Source organism: Lithobates pipiens, unplaced genomic scaffold (assembly GCF_037356315.1).
Source record: "Lithobates pipiens isolate NorthernLeopardFrog02 unplaced genomic scaffold, aLitPip1_a1.2 Scaffold_24, whole genome shotgun sequence".
NCBI classification, from domain to species: domain Eukaryota; kingdom Metazoa; phylum Chordata; class Amphibia; order Anura; family Ranidae; genus Lithobates; species Lithobates pipiens.
Genome location: NW_027507786.1, coordinates 19,274,208 through 19,293,059, shown reverse-complemented (window position 1 = coordinate 19,293,059; position 18,852 = coordinate 19,274,208). Strand labels below are relative to the sequence as shown.

Here is an 18,852-nt window from a genome sequence, read left to right as displayed (position 1 = left end):
GGGAACTCAGCACAGGGATGGTGGGAACCCCTCATAATGGGCACAGAAGGTGTACAGACCCGGGAACTCAGCACAGGGATGGTGAGAACCCCTCATAATGGGCACAGCGGGTGTACAGACCCGGGAACTCGGCACAGGGATGGTGGGAACCCCTCATAATGGGCACAGGGGTGGTGGGAACCCCTTATGATGGGCACGGAACGCTGTAGAATTGTAGGGCACATTGATAGAAGATGTAATACAATGTAACAGACAGGAATGTACAAGGTGGGCAGGTATTGGTCCATGGAGCTTGCAATCAAATCAAATGGAAATAACAGAACATTACTCAGACACATGTAAGCCGTGGGAAGTGTCGATGTGACGTCGGGGCTGCAGCACATCGCACAACCAGAAGAAAAGTTGACACAACTGCTAACCTGCAGCACATTGCGTAGATAAGAGCCAGTGAAACCACATCACACAAACCTCCGATCACAGCCATCTCTGCAGCTCGTCTCACCTCTTCTCAGCACAGCTGCTGCTTCATCCCCTGGGCTGCAGCACATCGCACCAAACTGCGTTCAGCTTATCTTAACCCCCCACTTCCCACCACCATCAACTACTAACTTACTCTATGTCTCTGCAGCACATCTCACCTCCTCTCACTCTTTGCAACGCATCTCACCTCCTCTATTCAAACTCTGCAGAAGATCTCACCTGCACCGTACAATCTCCGCAGAGCATCTCACCTCCTCTGTTCACTCTCCGCAGAACATTTCACCTCCTCCATTTACTCTCTGCAGAACATCTCACCTCCTCCGTTCGCTCTCTGCAGAACATCTCCCCTCCTCCGTTCACTCTCCGCAGAACATCTCACCTCCTCATTTCACTCTGCAGAACATTTCACCTCCTCCGTTCACTCTCCGCAGAACATCTCACCTCCTCCGTTTGCTCTCTGAAGAACATCTCACTTCCTCATTTCACTCTCCGCAAAACATCTCACCTCCTCCGTTCGCTCTCTGCAGAGCATCTCACCTCCTCCGTTCTCTCTCTGCAGAACATTTCACCTCCTCCATTCAATCTTCGCAGAACATTTCACCTCCTCCATTTACTCTCTGCAGAACATTTCACCTCCTCCGTTTACTCTCCGCAGAACATCTCACCTCCTCCGTTCGCTCTCTGCAGAACATCTCACCTCCTCCGTTCACTCTCAGCAGAACATTTCACCTCCTCATTTCACTCTCTGTAGAACATCTAACTTCCTCCATTCACCTTTCGCAGGGCATCTTACCTCCTCTGTTCACTCTCTGCAGAACATTTCACCTCCTCCATTTACTCTCTGCAGAACATTTCACCTCCTCCGTTTACTCTCCGCAGAACATCTCACCTCCTCCGTTCGCTCTCTGCAGAACATCTCACCTCCTCCGTTCACTCTCAGCAGAACATTTCACCTCCTCTTTTCACTCTCTGTAGAACATCCCACCTCCTCTGTTCAGTCCCCGCAGAACATCTCACCTCCTCTGTTCAGTCCCCGCAGAACATCTCACCTCCTCCGTTCGCTCTCAGCAGAACATTTCACCTCCTCTTTTCACTCTCTGTAGAACATCCCACCTCCTCTGTTCAGTCCCCGCAGAACATCTCACCTCCTCTGTTCAGTCCCCGCAGAACATCTCACCTCCTCCGTTCGCTCTCCGCAGAACATCTCACCTCCTTCGTTCGCTCTCTGCAGAACATCTCACCTCCTCCGTTCGCTCTCTGCAGAACATCTCACCTCCTCCGTTCGCTCTCTGCAGAACATCTCACCTCCTCCGTTCGCTCTCTGCAGAACATCTCACCTCCTCCGTTCGCTCTCTGCAGAACATCTCACCTCCTCCGTTCACTCTCAGCAGAACATTTCACCTCCTCATTTCACTCTCTGTAGAACATCTAACTTCCTCCATTCACCTTTCGCAGGGCATCTTACCTCCTCCGTTCACTCTGCGCAGAACATCTCACCTCCTCCGTTCACTCTCAGCAGAACATTTCACCTCCTCATTTCACTCTCTGTAGAACATCTCACCTCCTCTGTTCAGTCCCCGCAGAACATCTCACCTCCTTCGTTCAGTCCCCGCAGAACATCTCACCTCCTCCGTTCGCTCTCAGCAGAACATTTCACCTCCTCTTTTCACTCTCTGTAGAACATCCCACCTCCTCTGTTCAGTCCCCGCAGAACATCTCACCTCCTCTGTTCAGTCCCCGCAGAACATCTCACCTCCTCCGTTCGCTCTCCGCAGAACATCTCACCTCCTTCGTTCGCTCTCTGCAGAACATCTCACCTCCTCCGTTCGCTCTCTGCAGAACATCTCACCTCCTCCGTTCGCTCTCTGCAGAACATCTCACCTCCTCCGTTCGCTCTCTGCAGAACATCTCACCTCCTCCGTTCACTCTCAGCAGAACATTTCACCTCCTCATTTCACTCTCTGTAGAACATCTAACTTCCTCCATTCACCTTTCGCAGGGCATCTTACCTCCTCCGTTCACTCTGCGCAGAACATCTCACCTCCTCCGTTCACTCTCAGCAGAACATTTCACCTCCTCATTTCACTCTCTGTAGAACATCTCACCTCCTCTGTTCAGTCCCCGCAGAACATCTCACCTCCTTCGTTCAGTCCCCGCAGAACATCTCACCTCCTCCGTTCACTCTCAGCAGAACATTTCACCTCCTCATTTCACTCTCTGTAGAACATCTCACCTCCTCTGTTCAGTCCCCGCAGAACATCTCACCTCCTCCGTTCGCTCTCAGCAGAACATTTCACCTCCTCATTTCACTCTCTGTAGAACATCTCACCTCCTCTGTTCAGTCCCCGCAGAACATCTCACCTCCTCCGTTCGCTCTCCGCAGAACATCTCACCTCCTTCGTTCGCTCTCTGCAGAACATCTCACCTCCTTCGTTCGCTCTCTGCAGAACATCTCACCTCCTTCGTTCGCTCTCTGCAGAACATCTCACCTCCTCCGTTCGCTCTCTGCAGAACATCTCACCTCCTCCGTTCACTCTCAGCAGAACATTTCACCTCCTCATTTCACTCTCTGTAGAACATCTAACTTCCTCCATTCACCTTTCGCAGGGCATCTTACCTCCTCCGTTCACTCTGCGCAGAACATCTCACCTCCTCCGTTCACTCTCAGCAGAACATCTCACCTCCTCCGTTCACTCTCAGCAGAACATTTCACCTCCTCATTTCACTCTCTGTAGAACATCTCACCTCCTCTGTTCAGTCCCCGCAGAACATCTCACCTCCTTCATTCAGTCCCCGCAGAACATCTCACCTCCTCCGTTCACTCTCAGCAGAACATTTCACCTCCTCATTTCACTCTCTGTAGAACATCTCACCTCCTCTGTTCAGTCCCCGCAGAACATCTCCCCTCCTCTGTTCAGTCCCCGCAGAACATCTCACCTCCTCCGTTCACTCTCAGCAGAACATTTCACCTCCTCATTTCACTCTCTGTAGAACATCTCACCTCCTCTGTTCAGTCCCCACAGAACATCTCCCCTCCTCTGTTCAGTCCCCGCAGAACGTCTCACCTCCTCTGTTCAGTCCCCGCAGAACATTTCACCTCCTCCGTTTAAACTCCGCAGCACATTGCGAAACCCGCAGCTTGTCGCAGGAAGTTATTGTACGATACGCCACACAAAAATAAAAAAAGAAGACAAAATCCCAAATCTCCAAGGCGACACGGAAATCCCGTTCCACACACGGGAAGACTGGCGGAGGGTTACCTGCGTCCAGCTTGGTGCGGAGGAGTCCTCTACTCAGCAGATCTGTGACAGGCAGCGCAGGAGATGGGGGGGGGGTCCCAGGTGACGAGCTGTTTATACCAAGTACTGCATGATGCAAGCTGTGAATCTAAATAGGGCCCCCGCGGGAATCCTGCCAGCCTGGCGGAGCAGTACAACAAAGGATAAGCACGACAGATCGACCCCCCACCCCCATCCCCGACACAGGTGACGACACCTGACCCTCATGACATTTTCCATTTCCGCCGTCCCGTGACACCTTTCAAGGCCGAGAACCTCGCAGCCAAAAATAAATCCCGCGATGATAACCGCGTCTGCCCGCCAAATGTTCTATTATTATTATTCTATTAAAGTTCCATTTTTTTTAACAATGTTGCAAAAGTGACGATCGATACTCGTCCCTTATATTACAATGTAACAGAAATGACGATCGATACTCGTCCCTTATATTACAATGTAACAGAAGTGACGATCGATACTCGTCCCTTATATTACAATGTAACAGAAATGACGATCGAGACTCGTCCCTTATATTACAATGTAACAGAAATGACGATCGATACTCGTCCGCTTATATTACAATGTAACAGAAATGACGATCGATACTCGTCCCTTATATTACAATGTAACAGAAATGACGATCGATACTCGTCCGCTTATATTACAATGTAACAGAAGTGACGATCGATACTCGTCCCTTATATTACAATGTAACAGAAATGACGATCGATACTCGTCCGCTTATATTACAATGTAACAGAAATGACGATCGATACTCGTCCACTTATATTACAATGTAACAGAAATGACGATCGATACTCGTCCCTTATATTACAATGTAACAGAAATGACGATCGATACTCGTCCGCTTATATTACAATGTAACAGAAGTGACGATCGATACTCGTCCCTTATATTACAATGTAACAGAAATGACGATCGATACTCGTCCCTTATATTACAATGTAACAGAAATGACGATCGATACTCGTCCGCTTATATTACAATGTAACAGAAGTGACGATCGATACTCGTCCGCTTATATTACAATGTAACAGAAGTGACGATCGATACTCGTCCGCTTATATTACAATGTAACAGAAGTGACGATCGATACTCGTCCGCTTATATTACAATGTAACAGAAGTGACGATCGATACTCGTCCGCTTATATTACAATGTAACAGAAGTGACGATCGATACTCGTCCGCTTATATTACAATGTAACAGAAATGACGATCGATACTCGTCCGCTTATATTACAATGTAACAGAAGTGACGATCGATACTCGTCCGCTTATATTACAATGTAACAGAAATGACGATCGATACTCGTCCGCTTATATTACAATGTAACAGAAATGACGATCGATACTCGTCCCTTATATTACAATGTAACAGAAATGACGATCGATACTCGTCCCTTATAAAAATATAAATATAAAGTATATTATTTATTCTGTTGGAAATTTATAGAGTCCACAAACTATGGGAGATATAGAGGAGCATCTCATAAAATGAGAATATCATCAAAAAGTTAATTTGTTTCAGTAATTAGATTCAAAAAGTGAAAATCCTATATTTTATATAGATGTGTTACACACAGAGTGATATATATAGACTAGAGGGGAGGATGGGGTATATATAGTGGGGGGATGGGGTGTATATAGAGGGGGGATGGGGTGTATATAGAGGGGGGATGGGTGTATATAGAGGGAGGATGGGGTGTATATAGAGGGGAGGATGGGGTATATATAGTGGGGGGATGGGGTGTATATAGAGGGAGGATGGGGTGTATATAGAGGGAAGATGGGGTGTATATAGAGGGGGGATGGGGTGTATATAGAGGGGGGATGGGTGTATATAGAGGGAGGATGGGGTGTATATAGAGGGGAGGATGGGGTATATATAGTGGGGGGATGGGGTATATATAGTGGGGGGATGGGGTGTATATAGAGGGAGGATGGGGTGTATATAGAGGGGGGATGGGGTGTATATAGAGGGAAGATGGGGTGTATATAGAGGGGGGATGGGGTGTATATAGAGGGGGGATGGGTGTATATAGAGGGAGGATGGGGTGTATATAAAGGGGAGGATGGGGTATATATAGTGGGGGGATGGGGTATATATAGTGGGGGGATGGGGTGTATATAGAGGGAGGATGGGGTATATATAATGGGGGGATGGGGTGTATATAGAGGGAGGATGGGGTGTATATAGAGGGGGGATGGGGTGTATATAGAGGGAAGATGGGGTGTATATAGAGGGGGGTTGGGGTGTATATAGAGGGAAGATGGGGTGTATATAGAGGGAAGATGGGGTGTATATAGAGGGGGGATGGGGTGTATATAGAGGGGGGATGGGGTGTATATAGAGGGAAGATGGGGTGTATATAGAGGGGGGTTGGGGTGTATATAGAGGGGGGATGGGGTGTATATAGAGGGGGGATGGGGTGTATATAGAGGGAAGATGGGGTGTATATAGAGGGGGGTTGGGGTGTATATAGAGGGGGGATGGGGTGTATATAGAGGGAAGATGGGGTGTATATAGAAAAGGGCTGGGGTGTATATAGAGGGGAGGATGGGGTGTATATAGAGGGAAGATGGGGTGTATATAGGAGGGGGATGGGGTGTATATAGAGGGGGGTGGGGTATATATATATATAGATAGATGTGCTATACACAGAGTGATAGATTTCAAGCATTTCTTTTCATTTTGATGATTAGGGATTACAGCGAGTGACACCCCAAGATTCATATATCTGAGAAAATTTAAATATTACAGAAGATTAATTGAAAAAAATGATTTTTAATCCAGAAATGTTGTGTTGGTGAGAAGTCTGCCCATGTACAGTATAGTATACACCCAATACTTGGTCGGGGCTCCTTTGGCATGAATTACGGGCCGTCTGGAGACATGCTTGGCAATTTCTTCAGTGTTGTCACATGAAAAGGTGTACTTACTTTTGTCAGATACTTTACACACATATTTACACACACACACATGTAGATTATAGAAATGTGTGTGCCCTCCCAAGCGTATGACTTTCTTTACTTCGCTGCTATGGGCTCTAGCCCCGGATCTTTTGTAGACCCAGCAACACCCCTGCCCCCTATTGGCTTTAATGCAAAAATGCCCACTATTGACTTCAATGCATAATCGTTTCCCATTTACTCTAGTGCAAAAACGCCCCCTGTTGACTTCAATGCAAAGTTGCATCTCATTGACTTCAATGCAAAAACCAGCGACATTAATTAACCACTTGCTTACTGGACACTTAAACCCCCCTCCTACCCAGAGCAATTTTCAGCTTTCAGCGCTGATGCACTTTGAATGACAATTACACGGTCATACAACACTGTACCCAAATTAAATTTTTATCATTTTTTCCTCACAAATAGAGCTTTCTTTTGGTGGTATTTAGTTACAGCTCGGAGTTTTATTTTTTGCTAAACAAACAAAAAAAGATGCAAAATAAAAAAAATTAAAAAATCATGTTTAATAGTTTGTTATAAAATTTTGCAAACAGGTCATTTTTCTCCTTCATTGAAGTGCGCTGATGAGGCGGCACTGATAGGCTGCACTGGTGGGCACTGATAGGCATAGTTAAGGTGGCACCAATAGGCATAGTTAAGGTGGCACCGATAGGCACAGATAAGGTAGTACTGATGGGCACAGATAAGGCGGCACTGATGGGCACAGATAAGATGGCACAAATGGGTGGCACAGATGGGTGGCACTAAGGGGCACTGATAGGTACCACTGATAGATGGGACTGATGGGCACTGATAGGTGGCTCTGATAGGAGGCACTGCTGCGCACTGATGGGCGGCACTGATGGGCACTGGTAGATGACACTGATGGGCACGGATATGTGGCACTGGGGTGCAGCACCGTTGTTGAGGCAGATTGCGGGCACTGATGGGTGGCACTGTGGGCACTGCTGGGTGGCACTATGGGCACTGCTGGGTGGCACTGATGGGTGGCACTGGCAGGGGGCAGGTGGGCACTGGCAGGGCTGGCCGTGATCGGGACTGATGTCCCGATCATGGCCGCCGGTGATCGGATTTTTTTTTTCTCCTCGCGCTATCAGCGCGAGGAGGAATAATAGCCGATTACCGGCCCTGTTGTATCACATGATCAGCTGTCATTGGCTGACAGCTGATCACGTGGTAAGGGGTCGGGATCGACCCCTTGCTCGGATCGGTGATCAGGCGAGTCTCATGGACTCGCCGATCACAGAGCGCGCCGCACGCGCCCCTCAGGGGGCGCGCAGGCCGCTCGTGCACGGGACGACGCCAATAGACGTCGTCCCGGCAAAGGAGGTCCGCGCTGTAGCCGTCATTTGGCAATAGCGCGGGTCTCAACTGGTTAAATTTAAAAGAAAATTTTTAAAACTGTCCATTTCGGTTTCGGCGTTTCAATTGCATCTTGAATCTCGGTTTCGGCACCAAAATTTTAATTTCGATGCACTACTATAAATAGGATAGCTCATCCTCATCCTAGGTGTCCTCTTGAGTTGTCACACGGGCACATTATACAGACATAGTCTATTGCTGTCGCCATATTCCATGAATTTTCTTGTTCAGGCACTTCCTGTATAGGGTGACAACACTCTGTCCCTGTCTCCCAGTTGTGCTCCTGTGTTGTCACCCGGACTTCCGATGGAGAATACAAAGAGATGTTTCCGCACACATTACACAGACACACTGTGCTGTCACCATCTGCTATGAAGGTCCTTGTTCAGGCACAATAGATTCCCCCAGAAAGAATCGATTCCCCCAGTAGCCGGTATTAATGGACCCTCCAGCACACCCCAGCAACCCTTGCCATTTTATACATTCAGTGTCAGAGGTGCAGGAACTGCGTCCCCCCAAATTCCTGCTGAAAAAAAGGCCTGGTGACAACACTTTGTCCCAGTCTCCCTGTTGCTCTTGCGGTGTCACCCTGTCACACAAGCACATTACACAGACATATGCCACCGCTGTCACCATCTGCCATGAAGGTCCGTGTTCAGGCTCCTGCGTTGTCACCCTGTCACACGGGCTTCCGACCACGAGTAGAAGGTTTAGCACACATTATATTACGTGACAAAGACGCCCTGTGTGGCCCATTGCTGGATCTAGGGGGGTTCTGGGGTGTGCTGCGCCCCCCTCCAGAATTCAGCTGCACCCCCCAAAGCTTCCCACTCACAACAACCCCCCTCCACACCGGACATCTCTCATCCCTGCACTGTACATACACAGCCTGAGCACAGGCAGCATCTCCTCCTCGGCTCTTCCCCACGCAGCACAGGGCTGAGATCTGATTCTCTTTCACACAGCTACGATCTGCACTGTGTGTGTAGCTGGTTACTACAGCCGCACTGCCGTTCTGACCAGGGAATTTCACAGGTCAGAAGTGCAACATAGTCACCAGCTGCACGCAGTGCAGATCGTAGCTGTGTGAAAAAAGAATCAGATCTCAGCTCTGTGCTGTGTGGGGAAGAGCCAAGAAGGAGATCCTGCTACCTGTGCCCAAGCTGTGTATGTACAGTGCAGGGATGGAAGTGGTGACCCCTATCCTCTCTCCTTCCAGCTCTGACACCTGCCCTCTCTCCTTCCAGCGGTGACCCCTGCCCCCTCTCCTTCTAACGGTGATCCCTGCCCTCTGCCCTGCCAGAGGTGACCCCTGCTCTCTCTCCTGCCAGCGGTGACCCCTGCCCTCCCTCCTGCCAGTGGTATCCCCTGCCCTCCCTCCTGCCAGTGGTATCCCCTGTCCTTTCTCCTTCCAGCGGTGACCCCTGCCCCCTCTCCTTCCAGTGGTGACCCCTGCCCTCTCTCCTTCTAACGGTGACCCCTGCCCTCTCTCCTTCTAACGGTGACCCCTGCCCTCTCTCTTTCTAACGGTGACCCTCTGCCCTGCCAGCGGTGATCCCTGCTCTCTCTCCTGCCAGCAGTGACCCCTGCCCTCTCTCCTGCCAGTGGTATCCCCTGTCCTCTCTCCTGCCAGTGGTGACACCTGTCTTCTCTCCTTCCAGTGGTGACCCCTGTCTTCTGCCCTGTCAGTGGTGACCCCTGTCATCTCTCTTGCCAGCATTGACCTCTGCCCTCCCTCCTACCAGTGGTATCCCCTGTCCTTTCTCCTTCCAGCGGTGACCCCTGCCCCCTCTCCTTCCAGTGGTGACCCCTGCCCTCTGTCCTTCTAACGGTGACCCCTGCCCTCTCTCCTTCCAACGGTGATCCCTGCCCTCTCTCCTTCCAACGGTGATCCCTGCCCTCTCTCCTTCCAACGGTGATCCCTGCCCTCTCTCCTTCCAACGGTGAACCCTGCCCTCTCTCCTTCCAACGGTGATCCCTGCCCTCTCTCCTTCCAACGGTGACCCCTGCCCTCTCTCCTTCCAACGGTGACCCCTGCCCTCTCTCCTTCCAACGGTGACCCCTGCCCTCTCTCCTTCCAACGGTGACCCCTGCCCTCTGCCCTGCCACCGGTGACTCCTGCTCTCTCTCCTGCCAGCGGTGACCCCTGTCCTCTCTCCTGCCAGTGGTGACCCCTGCCCTCCCTCCTGCCATGGGTAACTCCTATCCTCTCTCCTGCCAGCGGTAACACCTGTCCTCTCTCCTTCCAGTGTTGACCCCTGTCTTCTCTCTTTCCAGTGGTGACCCCCTGTCTTCTGCCCTGTCAGTGGTGACCCCTGTCTTCTGCCCTGTCAGTGGTGACCCCTGTCTTCTGCCCTGTCAGTGGTGACCCCTGTCTTCTGCCCTGTCAGTGGTGACCCCTGTCATCTCTCCTGCCAGCATTGACCCCTGCCCTCTCTCCTAACGGTGACTCCTGCCCTCTCTCCTTCTAACGGTGACTCCTGCCCTTTCTCCTTCTAGCGGTAACCCCTGCCCTCTCTCCTTCTAGCGGTAACCCCTGCCCTCTGCCCTGCCAGCGGTGACCCCTGCTCTCTCTCCTGCAAGCGGTGACCCTTGTCCTCCCTCCTGCCATGGGTGACCCCTGTCCTCTCTCCTGCCAGCGGTGACCCCTACCCTCCCTCCTGCCAGTGGTAACCCCTGCCCTCTCTCCTGCCATGGTGACACCTGTCCTCTCTCCTTCCAGTGGTGACCCCTGTCTTCTGCCCGGTCAGTGGTAACCCGTGTCATCTCTCCAGCCAACATTGACCTCTGCTTCCCTCCTACCAGTGGTGACCCCGTCCTCTCTCCTTCTAGCGGTGACCCCTGCCCTCTCTCCTGCCAGTGGTGACCCATCCTCTCTCCTTCCAGTGGTGACCCCTGTCCTCTCTCCTGCCAGCAGTGACCCCTGCCCTCACTCCGGCCAGCGGTGACCACTGCTCTCTCTCCTGCCAGTGGTGACCCCTGCCCTACCTCCTGGCAGAGGTGACCCCTGCCCTCCCTCCTACTAGTGGTGACCCCTGTCCTCTCTCCTGCCAGTGGTGACCCCTGCCCTCTCTCCTGCCAGCGGTGACCCCTGTCCTCTCTCCTGCCAGCGGTGACCCCTGCTCTCTCTCCTGCCAGCGGTGACCCCAGCCTACAAACTGCTGATCCCATCCTCTGCCTTGCTGGCCCCCTGTACTTTTCCTGCTGACCCCCCCCCCCCCCCCATACTCTGCTCTCCCTGATATTTTTTATAATGCACACCCACATCAGACAGGCCAGATCCGGCCCTGGTGTGGCCCCCAAAATGACACAAATTACTGCTGTGATTCGATCACTATAATAAATGATTGGGAGTTGAGAGATGCCTGCTGTGCTGGAGATACACGATGTGCTAGGGATATACGCTGTGCTGGAGATACACGCTGTGCTGGAGATATACGCTGTGCCGGGGGGATATACGCTGTGCCGGGGGGATATACGCTGTGCCGGGGGGATATACGCTGTGCCGGGGGATATACGCTGTGCCGGGGGGATATACGCTGTGCCGGGGGGATATACGCTGTGCCGGGGGGATATACGCTGTGCCGGGGGGATATACGCTGTGCCGGGGGGATATACGCTGTGCCGGGGGGATATACGCTGTGCCGGGGGGATATACGCTGTGCCGGGGGGATATACGCTGTGCCGGAGATATACGCTATGACTTGTGTTGTCACCGGTTCCCAGCTGGGAGTCGCTGATTCAGGAATTGTGTGCAACGGGAAAATTCTACTTTACCAGCCATGGAGGTCCTTATTCAGGCACTTCCTGTTATCGGGTGACAACGCTCTGTCCCCGCCTCCTGCGTTGTCACCCGGTCACATGGGCTTCTGATGGTGACTACAAGAGGCATTTTCAGCACCCATGACACAGACAAGGTCCTCTGTTGTCACCATCGGGAAACCCGCCCTGAGAAAAGCCGTGCAGCTGTCACTGGAGTGCATGGAGACGGGAAGTGGCTGCAAAGAGGATGCAGGAGACCAGAAGCAATTCTGTTTTGTACATCTCTAAGATCCCTCTCCTCTCATTCCTCTCGCTGATGCAGAATGAAGATATTACACCGACCTCCGCGTCCATTATCAGGGATTGTGGATTCTGTATAAATGGTCGCTCCACCCAAATCTGCTTGTAGATGAATACCAGAAATCCCCTCCCCCCCCCCACCCAGTTCTACCGTAGAGTGGTGAGCTGTGTTCTCAGCTCCGCCCACCTGCTGCATCCAATGACAAATTACATGTATTTATCCATCATTCTGAATATTTACTTAGGAAAAATGCAGCAGGAGAGGTGAGACTTCGAAAGAGCCTCGTCTACACAAAATGTCAGTTGTGGGTGGAGTGTTCCTTTAACCGTAGCTGGTGATCTCCTGTCTGCATCAGGGGAAGTGTTTTGCCCTGTACCCCTCCCCCCCCCCCCCCCCTCCGCCACTCCCCTCCCCCCAGCAGCGGGAGCTTATTATGTAACCTGAGAGCTCTTTTATTTTTGGCGTTTCCGGCGATTTCCTGATCTCAGGAGGTCTCGTTACCCAAATCGGCGGAATGGAAATCCCAATATTCCTCTTGTATTATCACCTCGCGGGGGAGGGGTCACATCTGGGCTGCGGCAGAATGTTGGCGCTCCAAGTGTGAAGATCGTTCGAGCGCCGCACGCAAAAAAAAAAAAAAAAAAGATGGGCGCCTTCGGGCGCAAAAACTGCCCAGGGAGCTGGAAAATGTCATTCTTTTTTTTTTTATTCTTTCGGGTCATTCGTTGTGATTGAAAGTTTGAAAGTTCGCAGATTCGAAAATTTGTAAATTCGAAAATCCAGAAATTTGGAAAATCCAAAATTATAACTAACTAAATAATAACCAACTATAAAATTATAGGTGTTGGAATTTCCTTTCAAATTTGTCTGTTAATGAAAGTAACAAATTTGAATTTATCCGAAGTTACGAATGAAGTATCTAAACAAATAGAACAAATTATTAATAATAATACATTTTTATTATTGTTATTTATTATTATTATTATTATTATTAATAATTTGTTGCGTCCCATTCGTTTCGAAAAATTTGTTTGTTTTCCTTTTCTTATTTTTTTTTTTTTCGGGGTCTTGCGTTATAATCGCAATTCGTAAATCCAAAAATAAGAAAGAAAATCCAAAGTTACGAATTATAATAAATAAATAAAATAATACTTTTTTTTAAATTATTAATTCATTCCGTTCCATGTGTTTATTTTATTTATTTATTTCTGATAATTTCGTAACTTTGGATTTTCTTTCTTATTTTTGGATTTACGAATTGCGATCATAACGTAAGACCCCGAAAAAAATAAATAAAAAAAAGAAGACAAAGGAAATGAAAAGGAAAAACAAACTAATTTTTCTTAATGAATGGGATGTAACAAATTAATAATAATAAAAAAAAAAATACTTTTAATAATTAAAAATTCATTTCGTTTCATGTGTTTATTTTATTTATTTATTTCTGATAATTTCGTAACTTTGGATTTTCTTTCTTATTTTTGGATTTACGAATTGCGATCATAACGTAAGACCCCCGAAAAAAAAAAAAAAAAAAAAAGAAGACAAAGGAAATGAAAAGGAAAACAAACAAATTTTTCTAAACAAATGGAATGTAACAAATTAATAATAATAAATAGTGATGGACGAACTTCCGACGGGACGTTTCGCGAACGCGAAACGCGAACGGACACAAACGTTCGCGAAAACGACCGTTCGCCGCGGGCTCCATTGACTTCAATGGGAGGCGAATTTCGCAAACCTTTAGGTCGAATTTGCGGCCACGGGGTAATTATTAGGGGGTAGCACGTAGTCCCACCACCTGGACAATAGCATAATACATGTATGAGGTGAATTTGGGATCGATAACTACAAGCATTTTTTTTTATTTGGGAAATTGTTCTGACAATTCAGGACTATGGAGCTAATGAAGGCAATGGAGGAGAGGGAAGGTCAGGGACCAGGGTAGGCAAACAAGAGGGTGCAGGAGATACAGAGCACTGACAGCAGCACCGTAATACAGAGCACTGACATCAGCACCGTGACATACAGCGCTGACAGCAGCTCCGTGACATACAGCGCTGACAGCAGCTCCGTGACATACAGCGCTGACAGCAGCTCCGTGACATACAGCGCTGACAGCAGCTCCGTGACATACAGCGCTGACAGCAGCTCCGTGACATACAGCGCTGACAGCAGCTCCGTGACATACAGCGCTGACAGCAGCACCGTGACATACAGCGCTGACAGCAGCTCCGTGACATACAGCGCTGACAGCAGCTCCGTGACATACAGCGCTGACAGCAGCTCCGTGACATACAGCGCTGACAGCAGCTCCGTGACATACAGCGCTGACAGCAGCTCCGTGACATACAGCGCTGACAGCAGCTCCGTGACATACAGCGCTGACAGCAGCTCCGTGACATACAGCGCTGACAGCAGCTCCGTGACATACAGCGCTGACAGCAGCTCCGTGACATACAGCGCTGACAGCAGCTCCGTGACATACAGCGCTGACAGCAGCACCGTAAGCAGCCCCAGGAGGAAGTCAGCACAGCACAGGGATGGTGTGATCCCCTCATAATAAGAACCCCCAGGAGGAAGTCAGCACAGCACAGGGATGGTGGGAGCCCCTCATAATAAGAACACCCAGGAGGAAGTCAGCACAGCACAGGGATGGTGGGAGCCCCTCATAATAAGAACACCCAGGAGGAAGTCAGCACAGCACAGGGATGGTGGGAACCCCTCATAATAAGCAGCCCCAGTAGAAATATGACACCGCTCAACCTCTTCAAAGAGGAGGGTAGGGGCATATAGTACGGTGTGCTTTTTTGGGTCAGGGAAGTGAGCCAAATGAATTAAGAAGGTCTGTGTGCTTGATTCCAAAAATTGTTTATAGACATATACATGGTCTACTGATCACATGTGTTGAATTCCTCCGAGATCCATGCCTCATTCATTTTTAGAAATGTGAGGTAGTTAACACTGTCGTGAGCTAGGCGAGTACGCTTATCGGTCACAATCCCCCCTGCTGCGCTGAACGTCCTTTCGGACAGGACACTGGATGAGGGGCAAGCCAACAGTTCGATTGCAAATTGGGCAAGCTCTGGCCAGAGGTCAAGCCTGCCCACCCAGTAGTCTAGGGGTTCATCACTCCTCAGAGCGTCCACATCGGCCGTTAACCCAATGTAGTCGGACACCTGACGGTCTAGGCGTTCCCTGATGCTGGATCCGGATGACACCTGTCGATGGGTCGGCTGAAAGAATGACCTCATATCCGAAGTCACCAACACATCTTCAAACCGGCCTCTTCTTGCAGGCGCTGTTGGATTGGTACCCGCAAATCCTTCTCTGGGAGTGGGAATTGCTCCTCTGCCAGCGCACGCAAAAGCAGAATGCAGCATTTCTCGAAGCAAGGCCTGGAAGTGCTGCATTCTGACAGCCCTCTGCGACGGCGGTAACATTTCCGCCATTTTGTGTTTGTACCGGGGATCTAAGTACGTTGCCACCCAGTACTGGTCCTTGACCCTCATGCTTTTTATACGGGGGTCCCTATTAAAACACTGGAGCATGAAGGCCCCCATTTGCACTCAAGCGGAAGGTATGTGGTGGTGGTGGTGTTGTTGGTGGTAGTGTCTTTGGGGGTGCACATAGCAGAGAGTGAAGAAGAGGGTGCAGATCGAGAGGATGAGGAGGGTGCAGAAGAATAAGGCTGAGTGAGCCACTCAACCAAGTCTGGTGCGTCCTTTAAAGTAATTGAACGCACCTTCTGCAACTTCCCACTTTGGCTCAAGGCTGTTGCTCCTGCCCTACCCCTACCACCCCTGCGGAAGGGCCTGCCTCTTCCTCTGCCTGTCATTTTTTAAATCACCCTGTGACAAAACTCTTAGTCCCTATACCGCTGAAGGACTGCTGCAGTATAGGGCAGCGGTCAGCAGTAGTGCACGTCAACCCTATCTATTGTGGACCGATAGCGGTCCTTACAGAACAGCAGACTGTACTGCACTCAGGCCTATGTACCGTAGCACCCTATACCAAGTTACCAGTCCTTATAAAAACTTTTGTGGACCAAGCAGGTTGTGTGTTAGTGTTTAGCAGACTGTGCGTCAGTCCCTATACCGCTGAAGGACTGCTGCAGTATAGGGCAGCGGTCAGCAGTAGTGCACGGCAACCCTATGTATTGTGGACCGATAGCGGTCCTTACAGAACAGCAGACTGTAACGCACTCAGGCCTATGTACCGTAGCACCCTATACCAAGTTACCAGTCCTTATAAGAACTTTTGTGGACCAAGCAGGTTGTGTGTTAGTGATTAGCAGACTGTACGTCAGTCCCTATACCAATGAAGGACTGCTGCAGTATAGGGCAGCGGTCAGCAGTAGTGCACGTCAACCCTATGTATTGTGGACCGATAGCGGTCCTTACAGAACAGCAGACTGTACTGCACTCAGGCCTATGTACCGTAGCACCCTATACCAAGTTACCAGTCCTTATAAAAACTTTTGTGGACCAAGCAGGTTGTGTGTTAGTGTTTAGCAGACTGTGCGTCAGTCCCTATACCGCTGAAGGACTGCTGCAGTATAGGGCAGCGGTCAGCAGTAGTGCACGTCAACCCTATGTATTGTGGACCGATAGCGGTCCTTACAGAACAGCAGACTGTAACGCACTCAGGCCTATGTACCGTAGCACCCTATACCAAGTTACCAGTCCTTATAAGAACTTTTGTGGACCAAGCAGGTTGTGTATTAGTGTTTAGCAGACTGTGCGTCAGTCCCTATACCGCTGAAGGACTGCTGCAGTATAGGGCAGCGGTCAGCAGTAGTGCACGGCAACCCTATGTATTGTGGACCGATAGCGGTCCTTACAGAACAGCAGACTGTACCGCACCCAAGCCTATGTACCGTAGCACCCTAGACAGACCAAGTTACCAGTCCTGATAAAGAGCTTTGTGGAACAAGTGAGTTGTGAATGATTAGCAGACTGCAGCAGAAGGGCAGCAGTCAAGTATAATATTCTTTCTATATTTTGGAAGAAAGAATATTATACGTGTACAAGCCTATTACCGTACCACTGATACCAGTCTGAAAAGAACCTTTGTGGAACTAATAGTAACAGCAAGTCTTTAAAATTTATCCTCACTGCCTGACACACTGCTTCCTGCCTGTCCCTATACAAATTGGCAAAAAAGAGTAGGCTGGAACGATTAGCTGGAACAGCTCTTTTGTGGACCTGATAGTAACAGCTAATGATGATGATGATGATGATGATGAAGAAAGACTAATCTGGCTGAGCTGTCCCTAAAATAGCAGCATACAGCGCTCTGTCCCTTTATCTAAACTGACAAAAGAAACTCAGGCTGCTGACCTAACACCTATACCAGTCCTGAAAAGAACTTTTGTGTACCAAATAGCTAGCGTTTTCTCTGTCCCTACTCCACACAGGATCCTTTCCCTACAGTGACAGAAGAAAGAATGTAAAATGGCCACCGGATCGGGTGTATTTATAGGTTAGGGGGAATGTACAAGTGTCCATGAGCTGTCATGTCTCAATTGGTTGTCCTGTAACACATGATAAACGTGTCACGAAAGGTTAAAGTTCTTGTATACATTAAACACGTAAGTCCGCCGGGGCGAACGACGGAAAAAGGCGTTCGAACCCGCGGACGGCGAAAGTCGGAAATTCGCCGCGAAACGACCGCCGGGCGAAACGTTCGTCCATCACTAATAATAAATAACAATAAAAAAAAAAAATACTTTTTTAAAATTATTAATTCATTCCGTTCCATGTGTTTATTTTATTTTTTTTATTGTTATTTATTATTAATTTGTTACATTCCATTTGTTTAGGTACACCATTTGTTATTTCGGATACATTCGTATTCTTTATATTTACTAACAGCTAAATTTGAAAGGAAATTCCAATACCTATAATTTAATAGTTTGTTATTATTTCAGATTTTAGAATTTTCGGGTTTTTGAAATTTTCAGATTTTCGAACTTTCCGGATTTTCGACTTTAACGAATTCTTCCGAATATTTGAAAATTCGTAAAACGGGTTTTCGGTCATGCCGATATTTCCGAATGAAACAATTTGTCAAGATTCGGCAAAAAACGAATTAAAAATCGCACATGTCTAGAGAAGAATCCGTTCTTTTAGAATGATCCCCCCCCCATGTCAAACAATACACGCAACTCGCTACAGCGGACATGCGTTTTTTTTTTTCTTTGCGCAGCTCACATTTCCTGCGTCGTGTGCCGACAAGGAATGGCGCACGGACCTTTTTTTTTTTTTTTTTGCAGCTCACATTCATTAGCAAAATGCGTTGATGTGCGATTCTGCTGGTGATTTTAAAATCGTTCCGGTAAAAACGGCAAGTCGCACAACGCACGTTTCAGATGCTATTCATTTTTAATGGCGCCTAAAAATAAAAAAAATAAATTAAAAAAATGCGGTGCGTGGAGATAAATGGCAGCAAACCGCGCCGCTTCATACTATGGGGTTTGGCGAGATTGCATAGCAATTTGCCTCGCGACAATTGCAGCAGAACCGCGCCACGTTGTGCGATTTTGTCATTTTTGCGAGCGCTTTTTTTTTAAAAATCACGGGTAGAATCGCCGCACGCGATTCTAAGCGCCAGGGTGTGGAATGCAGCCTTTTCAGGTTTTCCCCTCCCCCCCCTCTTTGTTTTGGTCTCC

At 49.0% G+C, this 18,852-nt stretch overlaps 2 protein-coding genes across 8 annotated transcripts in view; one reads left to right on the top strand and one right to left on the bottom strand.

The window, feature by feature from the left end:
• TRIM66 (tripartite motif containing 66) overlaps positions 1 to 3,986 on the bottom strand; it is an 83,530-nt gene extending 79,544 nt beyond the window's left edge. For 2 of the 7 annotated variants that reach the window (XM_077453657.1, XM_077453664.1), the window contains exon 1: positions 3,546 to 3,986. The gene's annotated coding sequence lies outside the window, so the exon portion shown is untranslated. Of the gene's footprint in view, positions 1 to 1,465; positions 1,551 to 2,041; positions 2,139 to 2,585; positions 2,685 to 3,545 lie in introns of those variants that run through there. The other 5 variants (XM_077453659.1, XM_077453662.1, XM_077453663.1 and 2 more) reach the window with 5 other exon arrangements.
• Positions 3,987 to 12,019: 8,033 nt separating this feature from the next.
• Positions 12,020 to 18,852, top strand: part of DENND2B (DENN domain containing 2B) — a gene marked incomplete at its 3' end in the record, with an annotated part of 53,470 nt that continues 46,637 nt past the window's right edge. The window contains 1 exon segment of the mRNA XM_077453469.1: positions 12,020 to 12,149. Coding sequence (XP_077309595.1) covers positions 12,020 to 12,149 — 130 coding nt within the window.